The sequence below is a fragment of the Camelus bactrianus genome, chromosome 19 (assembly GCF_048773025.1).
Source record: "Camelus bactrianus isolate YW-2024 breed Bactrian camel chromosome 19, ASM4877302v1, whole genome shotgun sequence".
NCBI classification, from domain to species: Eukaryota; Metazoa; Chordata; class Mammalia; order Artiodactyla; family Camelidae; genus Camelus; species Camelus bactrianus.
The window spans coordinates 13,631,607-13,657,666 of NC_133557.1; the positions used below are offsets into that span (position 1 = coordinate 13,631,607).

Genomic DNA, 26,060 nt, shown 5'->3' on the forward strand with positions numbered 1-26,060 from the left:
CAGTCCAGTGGGGATCCTGACAGCTCATTCCAGCGCATGCAAGGCTTAACATGTGGTCCTAAATGGTTGTGCACTTCTTCCTGCATTGTTTCAGTCATCCATTCATTCATTTACCAGGATTTTATTAAGCACCTTCTATATACCAGGCTCTGTGAGGTATATCAGACTCAGGAGCATCTTTGCCCTCAAAGGGTACCCTCACAGGGTGTAGGAGAGAGGAGTCCAGATTTGCTGGAGGGCTTACTAAAGTACCGTGTGCCCCCTTAAGGGTCAGAGAAATATTCCCAGAGAAGATGGCACTCAGGCTGGACCATTGGGATGAGCAGAAGTTTCCTGGGCAATCAGGGAGAGGCTGAGGAAACAGCAGGTGCAAAGTCATGGGCATCTGAAACTACCATGTTTGGGGAGCCCCAAAGGGCCCTTTGTGTGTGTGTGGCTTCTAGGTGGGAGGCAGGGATTCGGATATGGACAGCCTAGGAATCAGGCCAAGAGGCTTGGTTTTATCTCGGTTGGTGTTTTCCTACAGATCCAGAGAGACAAAGATTGCAGGGAGGTCTTTTGAGAGAGTGATCTCGGGAAAGCTTCCCTGGGGAGTGGAGGAGGGAAGGAAGGGAAACCTGCTACAGGTTTCATCCTTCCATTGTCTTTTGGGGAAAAGGGACCAGCAAACTCCTGTGCCAAGAAACTCAGCACCTGTGTGCTGCTTGCACAGCCCAGGCTCACCTTCCCACAGGCATCCAGTGCTGAGGCTCTGTCCAGTTACCCTGGGTTGGGTCATGCCTGCTCAGAAGTCTTCAGATGACTGCTGAGAGCCTGCAGTTTATCATTTTTTAATAAAATTTTTGGAATAGATAATACATTTGCATGGATCAAAATTCTAAAGACTAAATGCAGTGTGATATCCTGGATTGGATCCTGAAACAGAGAAAGGACTTTAATGGAATTGGGGGACTCCAGATAAAGTCTAGAATTTCGTTACTAGTAATGTACCTATGTTAATTTCTTAGTTTTGACAAATGTACTATTGTTATGTAAAACGTTAACATTAGGGAAAACTGGATGGAAGTTATACAGGAACTCTCTGTACTCTCTCTGCAACCTGGAATAATCTAAAATTATTTCCAAAATAAAAGGCTTATTTTTTTTAATTCTAAAGAAACATAGTAGAAAGGTCCCCCTTGTACCCTTTCTTCCATCCACGCTGTTCCTAGAGTTTTGGGTACCCTTCCACAGATAAGCAGAGATGAATAATATTTTTTTGCCCCCTTTGCAGATGATTGATATCCTTCTGTAGCAGACACTGTGGGGGCCCTGCCCCTGCTCTCTAACCTCACCGTCTGGTTCACGTCGACTGCTTTCCTCCTGGAAATACCTGCAACTCTCCAGCTGAGGGATTTCTTTTAGCTTCCACAGGAAGGATGGAAATGCTGGAAGTGAGTGTCCCCAGGCAGCCCTCAGCTTGTGGAGAAGGAGGTGGAGAATAAACACCCCTGCTCCCTCCGCCCTCGGGGTCGGGGGGAGACTCTGAGACGTGTGTTCTCCCTGCCACACAGAGTTCCCCTGTGGGCCTGAACTCAGTTGCCCGCAGCTCAGGAATGCATCCTTTATTGCCTTTCCTCGCTTCCCACTCCCTCACTGTCCTTCCTGGAATCACGTCCCAAATAGACTGAGATCCTTGGCTAAGGGTCTGCTTCTGCGAGAATCCAAACTAAGACAGCTCCTTGCTGTTTTCACTTAACAATGTTTTTTGGAAAGCTTTCCATGCAGTGCCTAGAGCTGCCACATTCTTTTTCACAGCTATGTAGTATTCCACAGTGTGCTGGATCATAATTTGCTTATCCAGTCTCCTAACAGGCATTTGGATTGTTTTCAGGCTTTTGCTAGTATAAACAACTTTTCAAGAATAACCCTGTGCACCCCAATTTCCCATGCATAAGGCAGGGCTGCTGGATAATTCCTGGAAGTGGAATTGCTGGTAGCAGTGACCTTTTGGGCACTGCTCTATTTGGATGGCAGATGGCCTACAATCTAAATCTGGAGTCTCTGGGGTTCACCACGGCCCTCCATGATCTGACCCCAGGCATCTGCCTTCCCCTCCCCCTCAAAACCCACCTCCAACACACGGACAACTTGGTGTTTCCAACAACTGCCTGCATCTCTCACCTCTGATCATGATTTGCCTACAACTTTCCCTTCTATGAAATGCTCTTTCCTGCAGTTTCTTTTTTTCCCCACATTTTCCTCTTTATTTTTTTAAATTGAAGTATAGTCACTTTACAGTGTTATGTCAGTTTCTGGTGTACAGCGTAAGGTTTCAGTCATACATGTACATACATATATTTCTTTTCATATTCTTTTTTGTTATAGATTACTATAAGATATTGAATATAGTTCCCTGTGCTATACAGTATAAACTTGTTTTATATATGGTATCTGCAAATCTTGAACTCTCAGTTTATCCCTTCACACACCTTTTCCCCCAGGTAACCATAAGCTCATTTTCTATGTCTGTGAGTCTGTCTCTGTTTTTTGAATAAGTTCATTTGTGTCATTTTTTAGATTCCACATAAAAGTGATATCATATGGTATTTTTCTTTCTCTTTCTGGCTTACTTCACTTAGTATGACCATATCCATGTCCACCCATGTTGCTGTAAGTTGCATTATTTTATTCTTTTTATGGCTGAGTAGTATTCCATTGTATAAATATACCACAACTTCTTTATCAAGTCATCTGTCAATGGACATTTAGGTTGTTTCCATGTCTTGGCTATTTTAAATAGTGCTGCTATGAACATTGGGGTGCAGGTATCTTTTCAAATTAGAGTTCCCTCCAGGTATATGCCCAGGAGTGGGATTGCTGGATCATATGATAAGTCTATTGTTGGTTTTTTGAGGCATCTCCATAGTGTTTTCCATAGTGACTGCACCAAACTACATTCCCACCAACAGTGTAGGAGGATTCCCTTTTCTCCACACCCTCTCCAGCATTTATCATTTGTGGACTTTTTAATGATGGCCATTCTGACTGGTGTGAGGTGATACCTCACTGTAGTTTTGATTTGCATTTCTCTAATAGTAGGTGACATTGAACATTTTTTCATATGCCTAATGGCCATTTGTATGTCTTCATTGGAGAAATGACTGTTTAGGTCTTACCCATTTTCAGATTGTTTGGTTTTTTGTTATTAAGTTGTGTGAGCTCTTTGTATATTCTAGAAATTAAGCCCTTGTCAATCATATCATTTGCAGATATTTTCTCCCATTCTGTAGGTTGTCTTTTTGTTTTGTTTATAATTTTCTTTGCTGTGCAAAAGCTTGTACGTTTAATTAAGTCCCATTTGTTTATTTTTGCTTTTGTGTTTATTGCCTGGGTAGACTGCCAGGAGAACATTGTCTACACTTTCGTCTGTTGAAATCTATCTTGTCCTCAGAGATCTGGCTGAAATTCCACCTCTTCCAGAGAGCCTTCCAGTGCCCCAGCGAGTGAGCCCTTTCACTGGGCTGCACACTCTGGCTTTGACGACTTCCTGGAATTTATTTTTATGTGCTCTCTAATTGCCATGTGCATTTCTGCCTCCTGCACTTGGCCACATGCTCTTGAAGGACTGGAACTGTCTGAGTCACAGAGCAGGCTCCATAAATGTTGGAGGAATTAAATTAAATGTGCTGGCAGTTGCTGCATTCTGACCATTTTGTTCTGCTGTTTGCCAACGTGACCTTGCAGGATGGTCCCTCAGCGGGGTCCAAAATGAAACAGGCTGAGACAGGTGGCCTCTGGGGCCTACCTGCCTCACAGTCAGACCTGTGAGGCTGCAGAGCAGGAAAGTGTGTCCCCTGGATGACCTTCCCCTAATAGTCTTCTCCCAGGGGTGTCATGGTGAGCAGGCAGTGAGCAGGTTGTGCCCCCTGTTCCAAGCTTGGGGCTCGGTGAGCTGGTGGCAGACAGGACATTGTTACCTGAAAGCTGAGAGGTAGCTTAGGGAGGTGACTGGAAGCCCAGCCCTGGATCCAAACTGCCTGGGCTCAAATCCCAGCTCCATCACATCCTACCTGTGTGACTTTGGACAAGTCACTTCTTTCTGTGCCCTCTGTAAAGTGAGACTAGCCATCCCACTGGTGGCGAATGATGTGCTTCATAGGGCTTATCTGAAGATTCATTGAGACAATTCATATAAAATGCTTACGTGTATGTAGGAAGCACTTGATAAATAAGCTTCGGAATGGTCTTGAAAGGCTTTGGGATGAGGTCCTCGTAACAAGCACCTACCAGAAACTTTACTGGGTACTCTGCAGGCGTGCTCTTGCTAAAGCTCACAAATACCCTCCGAGTGAAGTATCTTAATTTTTTTCTTTTTAACATTTTTTATTGAGTAATAGTCATTTTACAATGTTGTGTCAAATTCCAGTGTAGAACACAATTTTTTCAGTTATACATGAACATACATATGTTCATTGTCATTTTTTTTGCTGTGAGCTACCACAAGATCTTGTATATATTTCCCTGTGCTATACAGTATAATCTTGTTTATCTATTCTACATTTTGAAATCCCAGTCTGCTCTTTCCCACCCCCTACCCCCTTGGCAACAATAAATTTGTATTCTATGTCTATGAGTCTGTTTCTGTTTTGTATTTATGGGGTTTTTTTTTGTTGTTGTTTTAGATTCCATATACGAGTGATCTCATATGGTATTTTTCCTTCTCTTTCTGGCTTACTTCACTTAGAATGACATTCTCCAGGAACATCCATGTTGCTACAAATGGCGTTATGCTGTTGGGTTTTATGGCTGAATAGTATTCCATCATATAAATATACCACATCTTCTTTATCCAGTCTGAAGTATCTTAATTGTTTAAGTTGTGGTAGGATAACATAAAATTTACCATTTTAACCATTTAAAAGTGTGAAATTTAGTGGCATTAAGTACAGCCACCATGTTGTACAGTCATCACCAATAGCTGTTTCTAAAATTCATCACCTCTAAGAAAAATCTTGTACCCATGTAACAGTCACTCCTCACTCCCCTCTCCTCCCAGCCCCTGGCAACCACTAATCTACTCTCTGTCTCTGTTAATTTACCTTTTCTGGCTATTTTGTATAAGTGGAGCCATATAATATGTGGGCTTTTGTTTCTGGCTCCTTTCACCTAGTGTAATGTTTTCAAGGTTCATCCGTGCTGGAGCACATATCAGCACTTCATTCCTTTTATGGCTGGATAATATTCCATTGCATAGCAAGTGAAGTATCTTATCCATACTTCCCAGATGAAGAAATTGAGGCTTAAAGAGGCCAGCTGACCTGCATGAAATCATACTGCTGGGATGAGGTGGAGCCAGGTTCAAACCCAAGTCAGTGGGATTCAGCACCTGTTCTCCTCCTCCCACAGCACCTCCTGGTGGACAGACACTTCTATTCAGTTAGTCCCATTTGGCCCTTCACAAAGGGTATATCATCTTCATTTTCCAAGTTAGAAAATGGGGTTGGGGCAGGGAAGGTGACTTTCCCGAGGCCATAGTGAATCAGCCAGAACTGAGGGTCCCAGCCCCATGAGCACAACAAAAAATACTGCTTTGACACGGCAGCCAAGGGGGTTATTGAAGTCCCTCCAGATCCTGCTGGAATGGGAAGGGGAGAAGATGAGCCCCGCCTTTGCCCCCTTGTTAGCCAAATTGTCGTCCCAGTGTGACCCGGGAGCTGTCCGTGGTGCTGATGGGTGCCACTCTGTAGCTGTCGCCAGCAGTCCCCTCCATCCATCCCAGAGTGATTTTTGGCTTTTTTTCATCTGCCAAAAAGAAAGAAAGAAAGAAAGAAACATTTCTATTGACCAGCATCTCCACCAAGTGTGGGCTGACTGCTGAGTGTCCGCCTGAGCAGTGGGGTGCTGGGGCACAGCAAACACGGGCAGGAGACCCGAACCCCTCTCAGCCTCTGCCATGTGACCTTAGGCAAGTCCCAGCCCCTGTCAGCAAAGTGTATCTTGAGGAGGTTAGACAAGATATGACAGATTAAGTGCTGAACATTCCACAATTAGTAGGCTTTAGAAAGGCTTCTATGGGGATGAGGCTGAGAGGGCAAGATCCCATCCCTACCCTGCTCCAGCCCCGTGTAAGCATCATGGGCAACAACCACCTTCAGTGGCCAAGTTCTAGGCAGCGCTGTCCCAGCTTCCTGTGCTGATGGAAATGGTCTCTATCTGCAGTGTGAATATAGTAGCCAGTAGTCAAATGTGGCCATTGGGCAGTGGAAATGTAGCTAGTGAGACTGAAAAATTGAATTTTCATTTTTATTTAATTCTATTTAAGTTTAATTAAATGTCTAGAGCTGGCCTAGACAGTTGGGCTCTGAAAACATGAGGAAGGGTGAGGGCCACTCAGAAAGTGCCCACAGCCCAGAACAGACCCAGCTCTTTTTGGTTTGTGATTTCCAGAGTGCCCCAGAGGGCTAGGAGTCCAGAGGCCTGTGTTCAGGTCACAGCTGCCACCAACATGCTTTGTGATCCAGGCCAAATCCCATTCCCTCTCCTAGCTTCTGAGTAGCTAAATAGGGATGGTGTCCAGCCCTGTCTGCCTGTGGGTGGGTCTTGCTGATAAGGATAGCAGCAGTGAATACTTGTAGGACACTCAGCATGCCAGGTGCTGTGTCAAGCCATCTGACTGTATTAACCCTTTGAGGACACTGGACTCAGGGAGCGTCAGTAACCAGTTCAAGCACCGGGATTCAAACTTGAGAAGACTGCTTCCAGAGCCCACATTATCAGCCTCCATATTGCACTGCCTGCCGGCAGGGGGCTATACTCAGTCCTCCCGAGGGCCACTGCAGGTAGTGACTGGAGCAGGGAAATGAAGCCTGCAGTATCAGGTGATAGCTTCTCTGTGAGGCCTGGAAGTGGAGGGGAGGGGGCAGTCATGATCATCACCCTTTTATCTCCCCAACTCAGGATTTTCCTAGATGAGGGTGGGGTAACCCTGATTCCCCTAGGACTGAAGGGGTCCTAGCTTTGGAACTTGGGGCAGAAGCTCAGATTAGACTTCATTTACTCCATCTCAGCCACAGACACCCCTTCCTTTGCCTGCAGCCCCATGTTTCTCCTTGAATATGATTCATCATTTAAACTATGACACTTACGAGAATGAAATAGGGACCAACCATCAGGGATTCAGGACAACAGCAAGAATCCGAGTAAATCAGGATGTATGTCATCCTCTTCATGCATAAATATTTTTGAGCCAGCTCTGTGGGATTCTGCTTCTGATACAGAGGAACACTCAGGACTGTCTGTGATTCCTTAGGGTGGTGGCTCCCATTACTGGGGAACCCAATGAAGGCCTCACCCTTGCCTGCAAGGAGATGTCTCTTCTGAGCTTCAAGGATATTAAATAGGGAAAGAAGCTAGGGACTGAGCATTTTTCAGGAAGGTTCTGGGCAGCAGAAACACCAGACCAGCCATCTGGGACCCAGACATGGAGAAGAAGCAAGAAAGGGGAATGGGTCAGCCCAACAATCAACCCCCTTCTCTCCCACTGGGCAGCTCCAGCTCTCTCCGGCTGCTCTTCTTCTGAGGCTCTATCCCACTACCTTATTCATTTAGCAACTGCTTATTGTACACATACTATATGATGACTCTGTTCTTAGCACTGGGGATACGGTTGCAAATGAAACAGGCGTGGTCCCCCCAACCACTCTCAGAGCTCACAGAGAATGGAGAGACAGATATTATTCAAGTACACAAAGAACCAAGCAGGATAACTAGAAGCCCTGATAAGTGCTTTGAAGGAAATCAAGAAGAGTCCAGAGAGAGAGGGAGGAGGATGGGATGGAGGAACTGACTTAGAGACAGGGATCAGGGGAGGCCTTTGAAAGGTGATGTTTGAGCAAAAATTCAAATCAGCAGAAGTAGCTGCATATGTGAAGAACTAAGAGGATGTTCGGGCAGAGGGAACAGCATGGGTAAAGGCCCTGTGGCAGGAAAGAGCTGGGGGTGCTGGAGACATGACAAATGTGTAGGCCAGTGTGGCTGAGTCAGGATGAGGAGGATCGAGTTTTGCCTGAGGGCAAGGGGAGACCTTGAAGGGGTTTAAGGAACTGAGTGAAGCTATCTTATTCTATTTGGGTTTTTTAAAGGATGACTCTGTGATTCTGCCCATGTAGTCTCTTTGTTTCGAGGGTCTAGGTCTGTTTCCTTCTACCTTTTCTGTGTCTACCACACAAAGATGAGAGCTGAGTAGGGAATGTGCCTGTGACCTCCAAAGCCCCTGCTGAGGACAGGCAAGTTCAAATGGGGTGTGGTCTCAGAGAGGCAAGGTAAGCAGCCCTGTCCCGACAGAGCCTCTCAGCCCCAAACCTGTACCCCTTCCTTCAGAGGAGCTGCAGCACCCACATCCCAGGCCCTGTGTTCAGAGTTCACCGACAGGATGGGCAGCACAGGAATTAGGCTTTGAGCAGAGGGGGCCCAAGGTGGGGACGGTGTTGGCCACATGTCCCGAGCGGCCTGATCCAGGAGCCGTTGCCTGCTATCTTGTTGACAAACAACCAGTTGATTGAATGTCATGCTTTTCAAACAGTTGCTATAGACACAGACTTAGGCTGGAAATAATTTGGACCTTGAATCCATCAGGATAATGGAGCTGTCATAGATGAGAAGGATCCTGGAACCTCAGCCTGGTGGGCAAGGCCGTGGAGCATGGGCTCAGGAGTCAGGCTGATTCACGCCAGGCTCCGATCCCTATCAGCTGTGGGGCCCAGAGCACGTGACTCTAGCCATCTGAGCTCTTCTCTAACTCGGCTGTTCTCTAAAACTTGGCAGTGGCTTAAAACAACAACCATATATTATCTCACACACTTTCTGAGAGTCAGGAACCCAGTAATAGCCTCAGTGGGCCGTTCTGACCCAAAGTCTCTCATGAGAGTGCAGTCAAGTTGTCAGCCAGGACTGCAGCCATCGAAGTCCTACCTGGGGCTGGAGGACCTGCTTCCGAGGTGGCTCACTCATAAGGCTGGTAAATGAGTGCTGGCCGTCGGCAGGCTTCCTCAGTTTCTCCCCACATGGACATCTCTCCAGGGCTGCTTGAGTGTCCTCACAACATGGCAGCTGACTTCCCCCAGGGTTGGTGACCAAGAGAGCAAGGTAGTTGCTGCAACATCTGTTCTGACCTACCTCAGAGGTCACACTGGTCATTTCCACGATATCCTATTGGCTATACAGGCCCCTGTTTGTGTTGGGGTGGGTTATACCCAAGAACATGAATACCAGGAGGTGGGGATCATGGGGGTGCATGTTGGGGGCTTGCTACCACAGAGGGCTCATCAGCCCCACCAGGAAGAGCTGCAGTGAGGATTAAATGAGCTCACAAATAGGAAGCACCTGGTATACAGTAAGTGCTCAACAAAGGATCACTATGATTAGCTTGAGCTAAAAACTTACCATCCTGTAGCTGCCTCACTTTCTTTTTTTAAAACTTTTTTTCTTGGAGGGGAAGGCAATTAGGTTTGTTTGTTTGTTTGTTTTTAATGGAGATACTAGGGATTGAACCCAGGACCTTGCGCATGCTAAACATGCGCTCTACCACTGAGCTATACCCCTTCTCCCCTGCCTCACTTTCTGCATCATTTCTGGGCATCCTTCAAGACCTTCTGCCACTCTTTCATTTTGCAAAAGCTTTATGAGTCTCTGCTGAGTCCAGGCCCTGTGCTGGGTGCTAGTGAAGCAGCAGCGACAAAGACAGACCCTGTCTCTGCTGTTTCAGGCTCCATCGGACATAAATCTGGGTGATACAGAAGAAAAGCTTGGCAGGTAAGGGCTGCTTCGGACAGTAGGCAGGGCGAGCCTCTCTGCAGAGGTAGCCTGGGGGCTGAGATCTGAATGAAGGTGTAGTTACATTGTCAGGGGGTGCCAAGCATTTCAGGCAGATGCACCATTAAGGGCAAAAGCCCCAAGATGGGAGTTAACGATTTGTGTTGAAGGAACAGAATGGAAGCCCAAGGGAGTAGGGGCAGGAAATGAGGTCGGGAAAGTAAGAAGTACGAAGAGTAAGAAGATTGGCTTTGAGTCTAAGGGCCGTGGGAGTTTAACTCATCTAGGTGAGAGACAATGGGGGCCTGGCCCCGGGCAGGACTGTGGAGATGGGAGAAGTGGTAGGGTCCTGGGATATCTTGAAGGTGGATTTGTTTTTGAAGGATTTGCTGTTGAATAAGATGAGGCGGGGTGAGAGAAAGAAAGAGGTGTCAAGGATGATTCTAAGATTTCTGACCTGAGCAAGCAGAAGGATGGAGTTGTCATGAGCTGAACTGGGGCAGACTGTGGGAGGAATGGGTCAGGGTGGGTGGGAGATCAGGCATTTGATTTTGGACCTGTCAGACATCCAGGGTGAGATGTCAAGGAGGCAGTTACAGGTATGAGTCTGGTGTTTGAGAGAGAGACTGGGCGGAAGATGTAAATTTAGGAGTTGTCAGATATAGGTGGTGTTTAAAGCCACTAGTCTGGATGAGATCAGCAGGAGAGGGAGTGTGGAGGAAAGCAGAGAGCACCCAGGTCCTCTAGCATTTAGAATTCAGAGTGGGGGAAGCCAGCAAGAGATAGAGCAGGTGTGGCAAGAGATGTCAGAGCAGGTTGGGAGGGGTACCCAGAGATGAAGTCACAGGGTAACACAGCCTGCCTCTCTCTACCTCCACCCCTACCCCTGGAGGCCCCATAGAGCCCATCCTTCCTGTTCCACACGTCATCCCTTCAGAGGCCTAAGACAGTGGCTGCATCCTCTGTGGACTTCTGTGAATATCCACAGAATGCTCAGCCATTCCACTTACATTATTTCCAGCCTTTCCTCTCTCAACTCATTCTTCCAAATCTCACTGGAGCTGTCTGTCTCTCTCTTAATAACAGGGCTCAGCATTGAGCAGACTATCCCCTCCACTCATTTAGACTTTCTATCTCTGTTAATGAGAGCTTAGACAAAACCAGCCTTTCAGGTAGCGCCAAATTCAGAAGATACAGGTAGAAAATAGTAAGGGACCTGGGCTGGTTAAAGGGAGGGACCATGAAGAAGGGAAATGGGATTGCTAATATCTGAAAAAAGGTTTGGGGTTAGATCAGCAAGGGTCTTGACTGCCATACTGAGGAGTTTGGAATGAGAAGGGAAGAGGATCCAGAGAAAGTTCTGGATTAGAGAAATAACTCAGGTGAGTGTTGCTTCAGGAAGGACCATTCTGGGTTCTGCTCTTGGTCTGGTCCCTAATTAGGTCTCCCATGCTAACTGGCCGACTCTGGCTCCAGGATGAGCTGGGGTAGAGCAGGGAGGCCCCACTCTGAGCAGATGGGGGTAGCGGCTGCAGACGCACAGGCACCATGGAGCAGGGAGGGCTCCCAGGGAGGCAGCAGCTCTGCTGGTTCCTCCACGTTTCCATGAGGGCAATGAGGCTTATATTAATGAGAGGTAATTATGGGCACCCGGATGGGCCTAAGTATAGCTCAGAGACAAAGGCAGCGCAAGGCAGCCAGCTGCTTCCCCTGCAAGGCTGAGGCCTGCCTATTTTAAGACTTCCCTAAGGTGAGGCTCCAACCACCCCTGGGTGTTGGGTGACTGAGGGGTTGACACCCAGTATTCCAGGAATCCAGACCAAGAGAACTCAGAGGGAATTAGTGTGACCCGATGCCCAGACCACCCTTGCTAAAACCCTCTACCACCTAGAGGTGGAAGCTGAGAGGGACCAGAGAGAGGGACCAGTCCAAGGTCACAGCAAGTAAAGAGGAGAGCCAGGATTTGAATCTGGGTGCAGCTGCCTGCACTTTCTACTAAGCTAGGTAGCAGCCTACACTGAAAGCCTTGGCTTGTCCCCAAAAAGCACAATGAGGTGAGGCAGAGAGCATGACTGATATTTATCAAGCACCTAGAGGCTTTCTATATGACATTACAATTAATCCTCATCGTAATCTTGAAAAGTAAAGATCCTCCTACCCATGTTACACAAGAGGAAACTGAGGCTTGGGAGAAGTGATTAAATCACCAAATGTCCTGCGGTAAAGAGAAAAAGAAGAAGAACCCAGTTACGCCCTGTCTTAGGGCCAAGTTCCCCAGTAAGCAGACTCTGAGGCTTGCATGGGAAGTCTCTTGGCAACACCTGTGACAGGTGAGGGGCACAGGATTTGGCAGAGGGAGGAGCTGAATAGAGAGATGCGGTTACAACAAAGGCCTCAGCTAGTCCCATGGGGAGCTCAGGAGCTGGGATGGCCCATTTGTTCTGAATTGAGCAAGGGGGCCAGACCTTGGTGCAGCACATCGATCAGCTGCTGGACACAGGCTGCCCCTGGGGAAGGAGTGTAACCTTGGATGAGGCATCTCCCTTTGACTGAGAGCATGTCCTAAAAGGTACCTGGCTGTGACCTGTCAGCAGCCAGTGCCCTTGGCAGCTCGAGTAGTGAATGCCTCAGTCCTGAAGGGGTGCTGAGGCCGCAGCCTGAAGGCATGGTGTGATGGAGTTGTTAATTCTCTGGCAGCTCCTGCCAGCCACATGTGAGCAGAGCAGGCTCCAGCTGCTAGAGAAAGCCCTTCCCCACAACTCCGGCAGGGATGCAGATGCTGACAGTTGAAAGTCAGCCTTTTGGGCCCCACAGTGATAAGGCCATAAGAGATATGGGTTGTGTACCCACAGCCACTGCTGTAGTGACCAGTTGCACATGAGGTCAATATCAGGCTCTTGTTGAAAGATACAGAAACCCAACCCAGACTTAAGCAAAAAGTCTCTTGATTCTCGTATCTGAGACGTCAGGCAAGATCTTGATGGAGGACTCCAGGCTGACACTCCACCCAAGACAGCAGCCCTAACAGAAGGAAGGGTGCCTCTTTCCCAAGAGTTTAGCCATAATCCCAGGGCCAGCTCTCACTGGCTAGCAAGGATCCTGTTTCCATCTTTAAGCCAATCAGTACTTTGAGATGCAGGGCTATAATTGGCCAGGCCTTGGGTCCAAGTCCCCCCTCTCTCCTCCTGGGGCAACCCTGGATTCTTGGGGTCAGGAATACCTGTGATGTGAAATTGAAGCGAGCTTCTCCCTGGAAAGGCTGGAGAAGATGCCCTGGGCTGGGAAGAATGAGTGTAGAGTGCAGTGTGCACTTCTGGGGCAGCTGGCCTCCATTCCTGGTGACCAGCCCTCTCTACCTCTGGCATTTGTAGGGAATCAGTATTCTGTTGAGCCAGTGAGCCAGCGGACTGTGTTCACAAACTCTTCTAGTTTTCGGTATCATTGGCCTTGAATGGGCATCAAACACATATTACTTCACATATAGTTCTCCAGCGGAGAGCCAAGGAGTCTGGCCCCTGAGCCCAGGGATCACTACAGCCTAAGGGGATGCAAGGAGGCCAAGAAAAGACTGGGAGCAGGAAGGATAAGGAGGCAGTTTTGCATTTGCCTGAAATTGTCTTCAAGAAGATGTTTGCCCAGATGGAGCTGCTGCTGGCTAGAGTGGAGGGGGATACTTGACTGTCTGGGACACTGATGGTGTGGCTAAAGTCTGAGTTACCTATTTCTCCTTGGCTAGAACTGCCTACCACAGCCTCAGTTTCCTCATATGTAAAATGGAGACAATGGTCCCCCACCCGCTGTGGCTGTTGTGAAGATGTGGTATAATGAAGATGAAGATGTGAGTCAGCCGACTTCCTTTCCAGGCAGGAGATAAATGCTCTGACAAGTCTCCTGGTGGAAGCAGAGATGCTTCTGAGGAGGCCATTCAGCCACAAAGACCATCAAGAAAGTGCTCTGGACTCCAGGAGTGGGGTCCATCAGGCTCCTAGAGGCAGAGAAGGGGGAGAATTTAAGCCAGTGGATTCTGCCAAAGACTCGGGGCTCAGGAAGGCTTGGGGGCACTGCTGGTCATGAAAATGGCTAGGCTCAAAAAAGTAATTCTCAGCTCCTTCAGGGTCTTGCTGCCAGCAAGTTCAGGGTGACCGTTGCAAGGCAGCTGTGCAGAGGAATAGGAAGAGCTGTGGGTCTCAGCCCTGCCTCACTATGGGACCCACTTTGTCATCTTAGGAAAGTTCTCCTCTGAGGGCCTCCGTTTCCCCATCTATAAGACAGGGATTTCACCTAGGCCACTGTTTTTCATGCAGTGTTTAGTGGGGTCTGGCCCCTGAGGGATGGGAGGGTGTCTTGGACCCCCGAACTCATGCTTGGTGTATTAGTTTCCTATTTCTGCTGTAACACATTACCACAAACTTAGTGGCGTAAAGCAACACAATTTATTACCCTATAGTTCTAGAGGTCAGAAGTCTGAAACAGGTCGCAGAGCTACGTTCTTTCTGGAGGCTCTAGTGGGCAATCTGACCCCTTCCCTCTTCCAGCTTCTAAACGCTGCCTGCATTCCTCATCTTGTGACCCTGAGTCACTCTGCCCTCGGCTTCCGTCATCATATCTCCCCCTCTGACTGACCCTCGTGCCTCCCTCTCACAAAGACCCATGTGATTAGGTTGTGCCTCCCAAGATAATCCAGAATAATCTTCCCATCTCAAGATCCTTAACCATATCTGCAAAATCCCTTTTAACATGTAAAGTGTCATAATCACAGGTTCAGGGGATTAGGACTGGGCTTCTTTGGGGCTGTCATCCTGCCTACCACACTTGGCTTCTGCCAGAGACTGTCTGTGCTGGCCCAGCCCCTCTGAGACACTTCCTGTCCCCAGTGTCCATGGCCTCACCTGTTCTGTTCTAGCCACACCAACTCCTTGTAGATCCTTAGTACACCAGGCACACAGGCCAGACCAAGCCTGGGGACTCCTCGAAGCAGGACTGGTGGGGTCCAGGGCTAAGAAACCTCCCTGCCCTCCTCTCTGCTCCGTAGTACAGATGGGAAGACTAAGGCCCAGAAAGGAAAGGGACTTGCCTAAGTTTGAGGCTGCTATTTCCAGGATAGTCCTGGCTGGAAGACCCAGCTAGTCCAATTGCCTCATTTTACAGTAGAGAAACTATGGCACTGTGGTTCCACCTCCCTGCCATCCTCTCCTGAGGCTTTGCCCTGTCACCCTGGCCTGAGGACATGCTCCTGCTATCGACTTGCTGAGAACTCTGTTCTGGGCCGGGTGTCACTGATTCATCCCAGTTGGAAATAATGGTCTGATGGGCTTGTTGGCCTCTCTGATGTCTGCAGGGCCCAGCTTTTAGCCCAGGGGTCACTCTGTAGGCATTTGTTGAGGATGGAGTGGGTTTTTACGGAGTGTTTACATTTGATGTAAGGACCTTCTCCTAAAATAGAGTCGGACAGTACTGCCCTCAGATGTGAGTAAGAGGGGCCCTGGCCCTGGGCTCCACTCTTTGGAAGGCCTCTCTGGCTCTCTTTCAACCATGTTCTTCCCCATGAGACAAGGAATGCTCAGGGGCCAAGTGAACATGCCCACCTAGAGCCTACATAAACTCTTTCAACCACACTCTGGATACTGGGCAGACCCCAGTCTGGAATTCCCTGCCCCAAAGACCCCAGGCCTGCTCCTAGGGCCAGTACAGATCTTCCTATGGGAGGCCAACACTGCCAGGAGGACAGCCCTAGGCCCAAGAGGTGGCTGTTTTGGGGACATGTGGAGTGAGCTTGGGGTGCACGCATGTGTGGGGCCCCTTGTGGCAAGGAACAGAGTCAGGGATGGGAGACGGTGGCCACCATGTGCCGCCATGGAATTCCGAGGAGACCAAGAAGTCTGAGTTTGAACTCGGCTTTGCAGGTTACTGTGCAAATATATTTGTCAAGGTAGGAGAGTAGAACCTATTTTGTTTAACAGTTTGAGAACCTGAGATGTAGCTTTTTTTTATCCATATGATATGTGGGCCTCCATTTGTACTCATGACCTTGGCCCCCCGATGTTAAGTGCAAACCAGGAGTCTTTGGGAGTCTTCCCAACCTTGAGATCTGAGGGGGTTTGGATGACCTTCCTGGCATCCTACCCCTTTGCGTCCAGCTGACCCCTCTCTGTCTTCTCTCCCCAGGTTAGCTGCTGCCCGGGAGAGGCGACCCGGGCACCCCGCTAGGGCAACGGCCCCTGCCCCAAGGGCCAGGATCATGAAAGGCCTAGGTGACAGTCGCCCCCGCCACCTCTCCGACAGCCTGGACCCACCACACGAGCCCCTGTTCACAGGGCCTGACCGCAACCCCTACCTGCTATCGCCCACGGAGGCCTTTGCCCGCGAGGCTCGCTTCCCTGGGCAGAATGCTCTGCCAGGGGATGGTCTCTTCCCACTCAACAACCAGCTGCCGCCACCGAGCAGCACCTTCCCCCGCATCCACTACAACTCCCACTTCGAGGTGCCAGAGGAGAGCCCCTTCCCCAGCCATGCCCAGGCCACCAAGATCAATCGGCTGCCTGCCAACCTCCTGGACCAGTTTGAAAAGCAGCTGCCCATCCACCGCGACGGCTTCAGCACACTCCAGTTTCCCCGTGGGGAGGCCAAGGCCCGTGGTGAGAGTCCTGGCCGCATCCGCCACCTGGTCCACTCAGTCCAGCGGCTCTTCTTCACCAAGGCGCCCTCACTGGAGGGCACAGCAGGCAAGATTGGTGGCAATGGCGGCAAGAAAGGCGGCATGGAGGACGGCAAGGGCCGGAGGGCCAAGAGCAAGGAACGGGCCAAGGCTGGGGAGCCCAAACGGCGTAGCCGCTCCAACATCTCAGGCTGGTGGAGCTCCGATGACAACTTGGATGGTGAGGGTGGCGCCTTCCGCAGCAGTGGCCCAGCCTCTGGCCTGATGACACTAGGCCGCCAGGCGGAACGCACCCAGCCACGCTACTTCATGCACGCCTACAACACCATCAGTGGGCACATGCTGAAAGCCGCCAAGAACAACACCACTGAGCTGACCGCCCCGCCACCGCCGCCTGCACCCCCGGCCACCTGCCCCAGCCTTGGGGTGGGCACTGACACCAACTATGTCAAGCGGGGCTCCTGGTCCACTCTGACCCTCAGCCACGCCCACGAGGTCTGCCAGAAGACCTCAGCCACCTTGGATAAGAGTCTGCTGAAGTCCAAATCCTGCCACCAAGGTTTAGCCTACCATTATCTGCAGGTGGGTCCCGGTCAGGGTCAGGGTAGAGTGAGGGGTTGTGGGCAAGTTGCCAGTTTTGAGACCCAGCTGTACCACAGATTGACTTGGAAAGTTGTTTCACTCAGGCCTCTGTTTGCTCACCTGTGAAATGGGTAGCTGGTGGTATCTTGCTAATGAAAGGATTCCTTCCACTGGTCATGCACTCAGCAGATACTGATTGGGACCCTTCTGAGACCAGCCCTGAGACCCTTCTGAGACCAGTCCCTGAGTAGGGACTAAAACATGTCCTTGCCCTTTGAAAGAAAAATCTTGGAAGCTGTGCCATCTCTCTCCTCCTAGGACCAATACATGGCATTCTGATTGCCAGGCTCCTGCCTGATAGCCACCAGACTGGGGGCTTCTTGAGGACAGGAATCATATGCAGCTCTGTGTCCCCAGGACCCAAGTCAGGGTCTGGCATAGAGGAAGTGCTCAAGAAACATGAGAGGGGAGGGGGTAGATGAACAGATGGACACTTAAATGAACAGAGTGAGAAATAAATAAGCCACAGCCCCGATTATCGGGATGCTGGGAGAAAAAGACACATGAACAGACAATCCAGGCAGTGTGAGCAGAATGTGATGGAGCTGAGTACAGGGGGCTGCAGGAGCCCAGATGCCCCAACCAATTTGGGGGACTAGCTTTTTTCTTTCAAACATTAATGTTTATTGAGACATCAAAGCCACATTCCTGGGAAGTGACAGTAGGCTCAGAGACATCTCTGCTGCTACATATCCCCTGTGTCTCTCAAGGGCAGGACGGGTGACTCCTGGAGGGGCGGAGCCCAAGCTGTGGGTGAAGAAAATTACAGGAAGTAGATTTCAGTTCATGTGCAGATGGACTGGGCTGCTTCAGTGGGTATTGAGCACCTCCTCCTGGGGGCGTGTGCCAGCACAGACCTGGCCAGCCTTTGGGAACACATTAGATGCATTTTGAACTGGATGAACATCAAAGTCTGACAGAGCCCTGAGTTCTTGTCATTCTATATAAAATTCCAAAGACAGTGAGACTGTGAGGAGAAAGGCTATTTTTTTTTCAATAGGAAGAAAATGAAATCTAGGCAGTATTTTACATATTGAAGGCCTTTGCAGCTCTCAGTCTACTCTCTTAGTTTAGAAACATCAGAGAGGGAGGCATGTGACCTAGCTCCTTTTCAAATGATATGGTTTGATCATGTGAAAACACTTCAGAAACATCATGAAATGGTGGCCCTGCAGGCCCTGGGGTTGTGCTGCCTGCTTTCTTGACAGGAGGTAGGTGGGCAGGGACTGGAGAGGCAACAGGTGTTGAGCAGGGATATACAAAGCCGCCTTCCCATGGGACGGAGCAGGTAGGAAGGATGGACTAGCAAATGGCTTGGGGTGGAATGTGCAGGCCCTGGCGACTGGCTGGGCAGTCAGCTGGGGAGGAGGTTGTTAATGAGAAGGCTGCAGGCGGGGGCCCCTGCCCTGGGAATCCTGGGAATCAGCCAGAAATCAGCCAGTGGCAATGAGAGTACTGAGAAGAACGTGGTCTCTGTGCAGGTGTGGTGGTTTGGGGAGTGTGCATTTGTGGGCATGGTAAAGAAAGGCTGTGCTGTGTACACTGAGAAATGTGTGTGCCTGAGCGTCCATGGTGACATATAGACCCAGTGAGAGTGTGCACTCTGTATGGGTTGAGATGGGGATATGGAGAGGCGATGACATGTTGAGCTGTGTCCACGGTGCAGTGGTGGCTAGTGTGTACCAGAGAAGGTGTGTATGCTCTGTGTTCACGTTGCTCATTCATTGAGGGGCGCACATATGATGAAGTGGCTCCTGGTGTGTGTCCTTGGGGAGAGGGGTGTGTGTGGGAAAGATACGCTTGTTCTCTGAGGTGTGTGTACATGGCACCACGTGTTCACTCTGCTTGGGTTTAAGTACATATGAGTGCTGAGATGTGTGTACTCTTTTATCATGAGGTGAAAATCAATTGTGTGTACATGTCACTGGGTATCAGGGGAACGAGGGTGTAGCCTGTGTGTGCTGCTTGGAGCAGCTGGCAGAGCCTGGCCTCAGAAGGGCAGGGGAGGTCCCCTCAGTTGGTTTCTGCCACTGTAACCAATGGAAACCAGGGCTGCCCTCACAGCTGTGACCTCATTTACCCTTATCACAGCCCCTTTCCTTAGATGGGACCCCTGGGGTTCAGATGGGAAAATTGAGCCCTTTTTACTGCTCACCACTTGGCTGCCTGAGTTTGGAAAGCGCCTCTGCTCTCTGTACCCACCTACAGAACAAGGAATGTTGATTGGCCCCAAAGACCTCCCCCCTACACGGATGTGGTAGGGTCCCCTGACTCCTCCTCCCTTGCCATCCTAGGGCCAGGGTCTTGGTACTGGGTCTGGGGGCCTCTCTCAGGCCTGCTGTTCTCACCTGTGCAGTGGGATCGTAAGCCATCCACTGAGAGAGCAGGGGAAGTGATGGGAACACAGTGGATGCTCAGAAGGGTAGCTGCAGTGGAAGTACGGTTGTGATCAGACCACCTGGGCAGTTTTGCTGGGGCACACCCAGCCTGAGATCCATGGGGAAATCTGAGGTCGGAGAAGGGCAAGGACTTGCTTAAGGACACATAGTGAAGCTGTGGCAGAGCCAGCTCTGGAACCCAGGTATCCTTCCCAGCTCGGGCTCTGGCCTGCTGCTGGGTGCCTTCAATGTCAGTACTCAGCACCGAGGTCAAGGCCGAATTCTCCGAGGTGGGGAGCGAGGGAACTTCAAGATTCTGGAAATGGGGGTGCCTAGCCCTCATCTCATTCCCCTGGTGATGATCCGGGGACTGGGCGGCCAGCAGCGCGCTGGGGGTGTGCGCTGACCCCTCGCCACCCACGCTGAGGTCTGTCCACACATCCCCAGGTGCCCGGCGGCGGCGGCGAGTGGAGCACCGCGTTGCTGTCCCCGCGCGAAGCGGACGCCGCGGCGGAAGGTCCCATCCCGTGCCGGCGCATGCGCAGCGGCAGCTACATCAAGGCCATGGGCGACGAGGACAGCGACGAGTCCGGTGGCAGCCCTAAGCCCTCCCCGAAGACAGCGGCGCGGCGCCAGAGCTACCTGAGGGCCACGCAGCAGTCGCTGGGAGAGCAAAGCAACCCTCGCAGGTAAGCGCACAGTCCCGCCCCCTTGAGTCCCGCCCACAGGCCGGCCCTGCCCCAGGAAGCCCCGCCCCTAGAATAGCCTCTCGGAAATCCAAGTCCCGCCCCAGGAGGTCTCTGCTCAGAAGTGAGTCCTGCCTCCTGGGAGCCCCGGACCAGAAGCCCAGGCCACTTGTGAGTTCTGCTCCCTAGATGGACCGCTCCCTTAAAGTGAGCCACGCCCCCAGGCTCCCTCTGCCCCACTGGGACCCTGCCCGCGTGTGAGCTCTCCCCTGGGAAAGCCTCTTTCCACACACACAATCCTGCGCATAGGCAGTCCTTGGCCTCTAGGTGAACCCTTCACAGGTATGCCCCGCCCCTAGGGACCTCGCCTTCCTCCTCTTCTGGGGGCCGAGAGCCCAGTCCCACAGGTGAATCCTGCCTTCTAGCCTCAGACCCAGGTGAACCCGCGCCCACAATGATCCAGGCCCACGAAGTGAACCCGCCTTCAGGTTAGCCCCCTTCCTGAGATCTTTGTCCTTAGGTTGGCCCTTGCAGTTTGATGAGTTGACTCCAGAGAGCCCCGCCGTTTGCTGAACCACCCCATAAGTCCCCCACAGTTAAGTCCATTAGCCCTTTGGTAAACCATAAGGGGAGACTCTCTAGAGTGACTGGCCCAGGTACATCCTGCCCATAGGAGCCACATCCCCAGCTGATTTCCAGTCCCACAGGGGAACTGCCCCCAGGAGACCCTCTTCTTCAGGTTAAGAGAACCCTGCCCTTAGTGAGCCTACCCCTTGTGCCAGCACTGTTTAGGGAAGGCCAGAGCCCCCTCTATCAGTGCCCCTGTAATTGATCCCTGTGTTGCACTCCAAGACTGGGGATGAGGGGGAATCTAGAAGTCAAAAGGAGATAGCAAGCCTTCACCTGGCCCATCACCTTGCCTGGAATTTCATCAATGGAGCACCGTTGTTGCTTTAAAACTTGAAAGAGTTAGTGAAAATGTGAACAAATGAAATGTGTGCACACAGAAAGCAACAATTAACCTGTTAAGAGAGAGTAGTGAGCCTTTCATAAGCAGAAGTCACCCTGGGGATTTGAACCGAAAAGAATGAGTATGAAACAGATGAATCTTGGTATAGGGGGTTCAGAATCCACTGAGGAAGAGAATCAAAAGCAAGTCAGAAACAAACAAAAGACCAGAAAGAGTTAAATGAAACAAGCTTAGTTCTAGTTCTTCAACTCCTGGGGGCAGGAGCCAAGGCCTCCTGGAGGAGGTAGCCTGGGAGAACGGCAGCAGAGGGAAGAGAGCAGGGCAGGTGACAGTAGCACTGAAGCAGAGAAGGGCAATGCACTTGGAGAAGCTGGCAGTCTCATTGACTGGGACAGAAGGCAGGGGATGGCCTCCAGGGGGGAATTCAGAGCACTGCTGGCCATTCCTAGGTCTCACTCTCTCTGAGCCTCAGTTTCCCCATCTTTAAGTGAAGGGGAGCTGAGCTGGATGATCTCTAAAAGACCCTGCTAGTTCTGAGATCCGACAATTCTATGAATGACCAGTGGGCATGGAGGTGGGAGAGGTGGGCAGGACCAGGGCACAGGCCTTGAATGAGAGGGAATTGATAATACTAGTACAGACATACCTGGGACCACTGCAATAAAGTGGATATCGCAATAAAGCAAGTCACGTGAACTTTTGTTTCCCAGTGCATATAAAATGTATGCTTCCACTGTAGTTCAATTAAGTGTGCAATAGCATTAGGTCTTAAAAAAGTAAATACTTTAGTGTTAAAATGCTTTATTGCTAAAAAATACTAGTCATCACCTGATAACACAGGGTTACCACAAACCTTCAATTTGTGTTTTAAAAAAATGTATCTGCAGAACACAGTAAAGTGAAGCACAATAAAATGAGGTCTGCCTGTTGGAATAGTAACGGGCGCCATCTGTTGTACTTGCTGCACTCTGGGCTCTATGCCTGCCCCAGTGCCCTTTAATCTGCATCACTCCTCACAGCCCCACCAGGCAGTCACAGTGTCATCCCCACTTTATAGGTGAGGAAACTGAGACTTAAGGGGTGACTCCTTGCCTAGGATGACCCAGTGAGGAAGCTAAATTCTAATCCAAGTTCGTCTGTGTTGAGGGCCTGAGTTGTTGACTGCTTGGACCTTATTTCCTGAGCAGTGGCGGGGGAGGCCCAGGGTGGGGTAGATGTGAGAAAGATTGAAGAGCCAGGGCCATGGGGAGAAGTGGTGAATCTTCAGGGGCCTGGTGGAGACCACCTGGACATTGTATCAAAACTTATGACCTTTGGGCAGCTTTGGCCGGAGTCAAGGCTGTGGGCCTTTATCTACCTCCTCTGTCCACCCCTTGGAATTGCCCTAGGCCTGCAGAGGAGGGAGCTATAAAATTGATCTGGTATGGAACACCTTGAGTTTGAAACAATCAAATGCAAGCTTGTGCTGCCACCTCGTGGCTGCAGTGGACATGGCAGGTGAGGGCTGCCTGCACTCTCCAGGCTCACAAAGCCTCCAAAAGCTGGGAACTCTCTCCTTGTTCACCACTCCCCACATGACCTGGGCTGGCAGTGGCTTCCATTTTTCCCTCTACCACTGGATGACCTTCACCAGCTTTTCCACCTTGGGGCCTCAGTTTCCCAGGCTCAGTAGTGGGTGGGCTGAGCCCGGTCTGCTCCTCCCCCCACCAGGAGTCTGGACCGCCTAGATTCAGTGGACATGCTGCTGCCCTCCAAGTGTCCAAGCTGGGAGGAGGACTACAACCCGGTCAGCGACAGCCTCAACGACTCCAGCTGCATCAGCCAGGTGAGGATGGTGGGCAGCCAGTTGTTCAGTGGGCTTGGGAGAGCCCTGACTCCCATCCAGGAAGACAGACATCCAGGCCCAGCCTCTGTTGAATGGTCCCCAAATGTCTACCAGTGCTTCTGTTTGGTCTTTGTTCCTGAAGCTGCCTTGTGTGCGTCTCTAACCTACTGACTGTCCTGTGACTGGAGAGCAGTCACAGGGCCTAAGCTACAGGCCCTGAAGGAGGGGCCACACCACTGCTGTAGGCCCAGGAGCCCTGAGGAGAGGGAGCTGGAGGCCTGGGTTTGAGTCCCAGTCTTGTCACTGACAGTGTGAACACAGGACAAGTCACTGCCTCCCTGAGCCTCAGTTTCCTGATTTATCACAGGAGGGTGATCATTCCTATTTCAAAGAGTTGTGAGGAGTCAATGAGATAATAAACATAATGTGCTCAGCAAAGGGTAGCTACCTTGATGGTGATTGTTGTCATTTTGCTGTGTGACCTCAGGCAAGTTGCTTATCCACTCTGGACCTCCATGTCTCACCTATTCAGTGGAAAGTTGGACTTCCATGGCCCAGCCAGCTTACTGCCATTAATAGCAGTAAGCACACTGTGCTGTACTTTTCTCTCAGCCATCAGGTCCTTGAACCCTCACAGCCACCCCCAGTGGGGCCTTATCATCCTTACCACCATTTCACAGATGAGGAAACTGAGGCTCAGCTAGGGGAGGCCACACAGCTAGGAGGAGGCAAAGCTGGGCAGGGATCCTCAGGTGCTACCGTGTGCAAAGGGAGGACCAGCCAAGGCTTGAGGGCTCCCCCATGGTGTGGATGAGGAAATGAGGCCCAGAGAAGGCAGACACTTGCCAGTAGTAGCACAGTGAGGCAGTGGAGGCAGCCAGGTGCAGTCCCAGCCTCCTCTCTGGGTGGGCACAGGCCCCAGGTCCCCCTGTGTGCAGCCCCATGGCCCTGGCTAAGAGACTGCTTAGAACTGGAAGGCTTTTGGATCCCAGCTCCTCACCTCACCACTATTCCTGGCCTGGCCATGCCCTCCCCAGCCCCCTGCCCTCAGCACTGTCATTCTCACACAAGGAGACTGACCTCAGACATGGGGAGAGGTAGAGCCCCCCCCCCCCAGCCAGGGGACCCTCTGCCCCTGCCATCCAGGCCCCATGGTCTCACCTGAACAGTTGTACTGGCCTCCAGGCCTGCCACCTCCAGGCTATTCTCAGGCCAGAGGGAGCTTGTAAAAGATGTAAGTCAGGTCCTGTCACACCCCTGCGCCTAACCCTCCATGGCTCCCGCCTCACCTGGTGAAAGTCAGCCCTGTGAGGCCCCACCTCCCTCTCAGATGTGATCTCTGACTTACTCCAGCCACACTGGCCTCCTTTTGCTCTCCACACACCTTATTCCTGCCCCAGGCTCCCAGCATTTGCTCCTCCCTCTCCCGAGAGCATTCTTCTCTCAAATCTTTGCACAGCTGGCTCTTCTCTGTGTTTCCAGTCTTGGCTCAAATGTCAGCTCGGAGGGGCCTGCCCTATGGCTCGTCTCAGGGGCTCCCCAGGGCCCTGTTCCCTTACCCTGCTTAATTTTCTTGACAGCAATTATCACTCTCTGGAATTATATTTGTTTGCTTATGTACTTGATGTGTGTCTACTCTTAAGACTGGGAGCCCCCTGCAGGCAGGGACCCTGCTGTCTTTTCCCCACAACATCCCCAGCACATGGCACACGGCATGTAGATGTTGGCTGAATGGACGACTTCCCTCGCCGTCTCTCCCATCCTGCCTGTTCTCTCATCCCTCAGTCTTCCTGTCTGTTTTTCTCTCCTCTCATTCACATTTTTCTCTGATTCTCTCCAGTGTGTCTTATCTCCATGTTTCTCTCTGGGTCTGTCTGTCTCTCTCACATGCACCATCTCCATCCCCTGCCTGGCCCTGGCACCTGGAACACTTTTGTCCTTTGGCTACACAAAAAGGTATATGGAATCAGGCTGGGGACCCCAGCAGGTCTCTCCCACTACACCTCCCCAGCCCTAGCTCTCTCCTGGCCCAGGCTCCTCTGAACCCCCAAACCCTCACCCTCAGAAGTTTGAGTGACCTGAGCCACACATATGGCCCCAAAGTCAGAGATGCCCAGTTCTGGCTGTGTCTCTGAGGCCTCAGCTCCTACCAGAAGAAGCCCCTCTCCCACCAGGCACTGGACTGTGCAGGCCCTGACCAGGGAAGAGAAGCCTATGGGCTCTGTCCCTAATCTGTAGATCCTGGGGTAGGGGGTGGCTGCCTGCCCAGGTGAGAGGCAGCAGACAGAACATCCATGGTCCCAGGGACCAGCCCAGGAGAAAGACTTACAAACAGCAGATTACAATCCTCAGCAACACCTAGCCCCAGAAGGACTGAGCCTCCCATCCCTGGAGGAAGCCAAGACGTCCCAGCAGCTGGGCCTCAGCCAGCCTGAGGAGGAGGTTACACCAACCAGCCCCAAGTTCTCTACCAGCCAAGCCTGAATACCCCACCCCAGCCCCCAGCCTTGGTCTCCCCGTAACCCTCCCCGTCTCTTTCCTGCAGATTTTTGGACAGGCCTCCCTGATCCCCCAGTTGTTTGGCCACGAGCAGCAGGTCAGTATGTTTGCCATTCTCTCGTCTTCCAATCCTAGAGGAGGGCTGGGACTCAGGCCTGGCACCTCAGGGGTCCCAGCCGCTGGCCTGCATAGGAGGAAGCAGAGCCAGCACCGGGAAAACCACCTCCGGCGAGGATGGAGTCAGGGTTCATATTGGCACCCTGACCTCCCACTCCCTGGCTCTATCGGTTCACTTTTCTGTGCTGTTTCCTCTTGTCAAAAATGGGAAAGAATGGGCCAGGTTCTGCAGATGGGTCAGGAAATAACCAAAGGCTGAGGGAAGGCAGACCTGAGAGTTTCTAGCTCCCTCCCTCCTCTCCTCTCTCCTCCCCCACAGCCTATGAAAGGCCTGGGCAGACTGTTTCGTTTGGACAGATCAGGGGCTGGGGTCATTGGCCTCCACATCCCAGCCCCCAGATCCCCTGACTTTTCTCCTTTCTTGGGCTCTGACAAGACTTTAAGGATGTTAGGGTTCTGGAGTGAATACAGAGACTTTTCAAGTGTGCAAAAGTTG

At 51.1% G+C, this 26,060-nt stretch overlaps 1 protein-coding gene across 3 annotated transcripts in view; it reads left to right on the forward strand.

The window, feature by feature from the left end:
* DLGAP4 (DLG associated protein 4) overlaps positions 1-26,060 on the forward strand; it is a 176,027-nt gene that overhangs the window by 80,788 nt on the left and 69,179 nt on the right. For 2 of the 3 annotated variants that reach the window (XM_074347245.1, XM_074347243.1), the window contains exons 3-6: positions 15,958-17,029; positions 19,915-20,156; positions 22,834-22,948; positions 25,494-25,544. In XM_074347245.1, the coding sequence (XP_074203346.1) occupies positions 16,031-17,029; positions 19,915-20,156; positions 22,834-22,948; positions 25,494-25,544 (1,407 nt within the window). In that variant the 5' untranslated portion in view covers positions 15,958-16,030. The remainder of the gene's footprint in view (positions 1-15,957; positions 17,030-19,914; positions 20,157-22,833; positions 22,949-25,493; positions 25,545-26,060) is intronic. The other variant, XM_074347244.1, reaches the window with a different exon arrangement.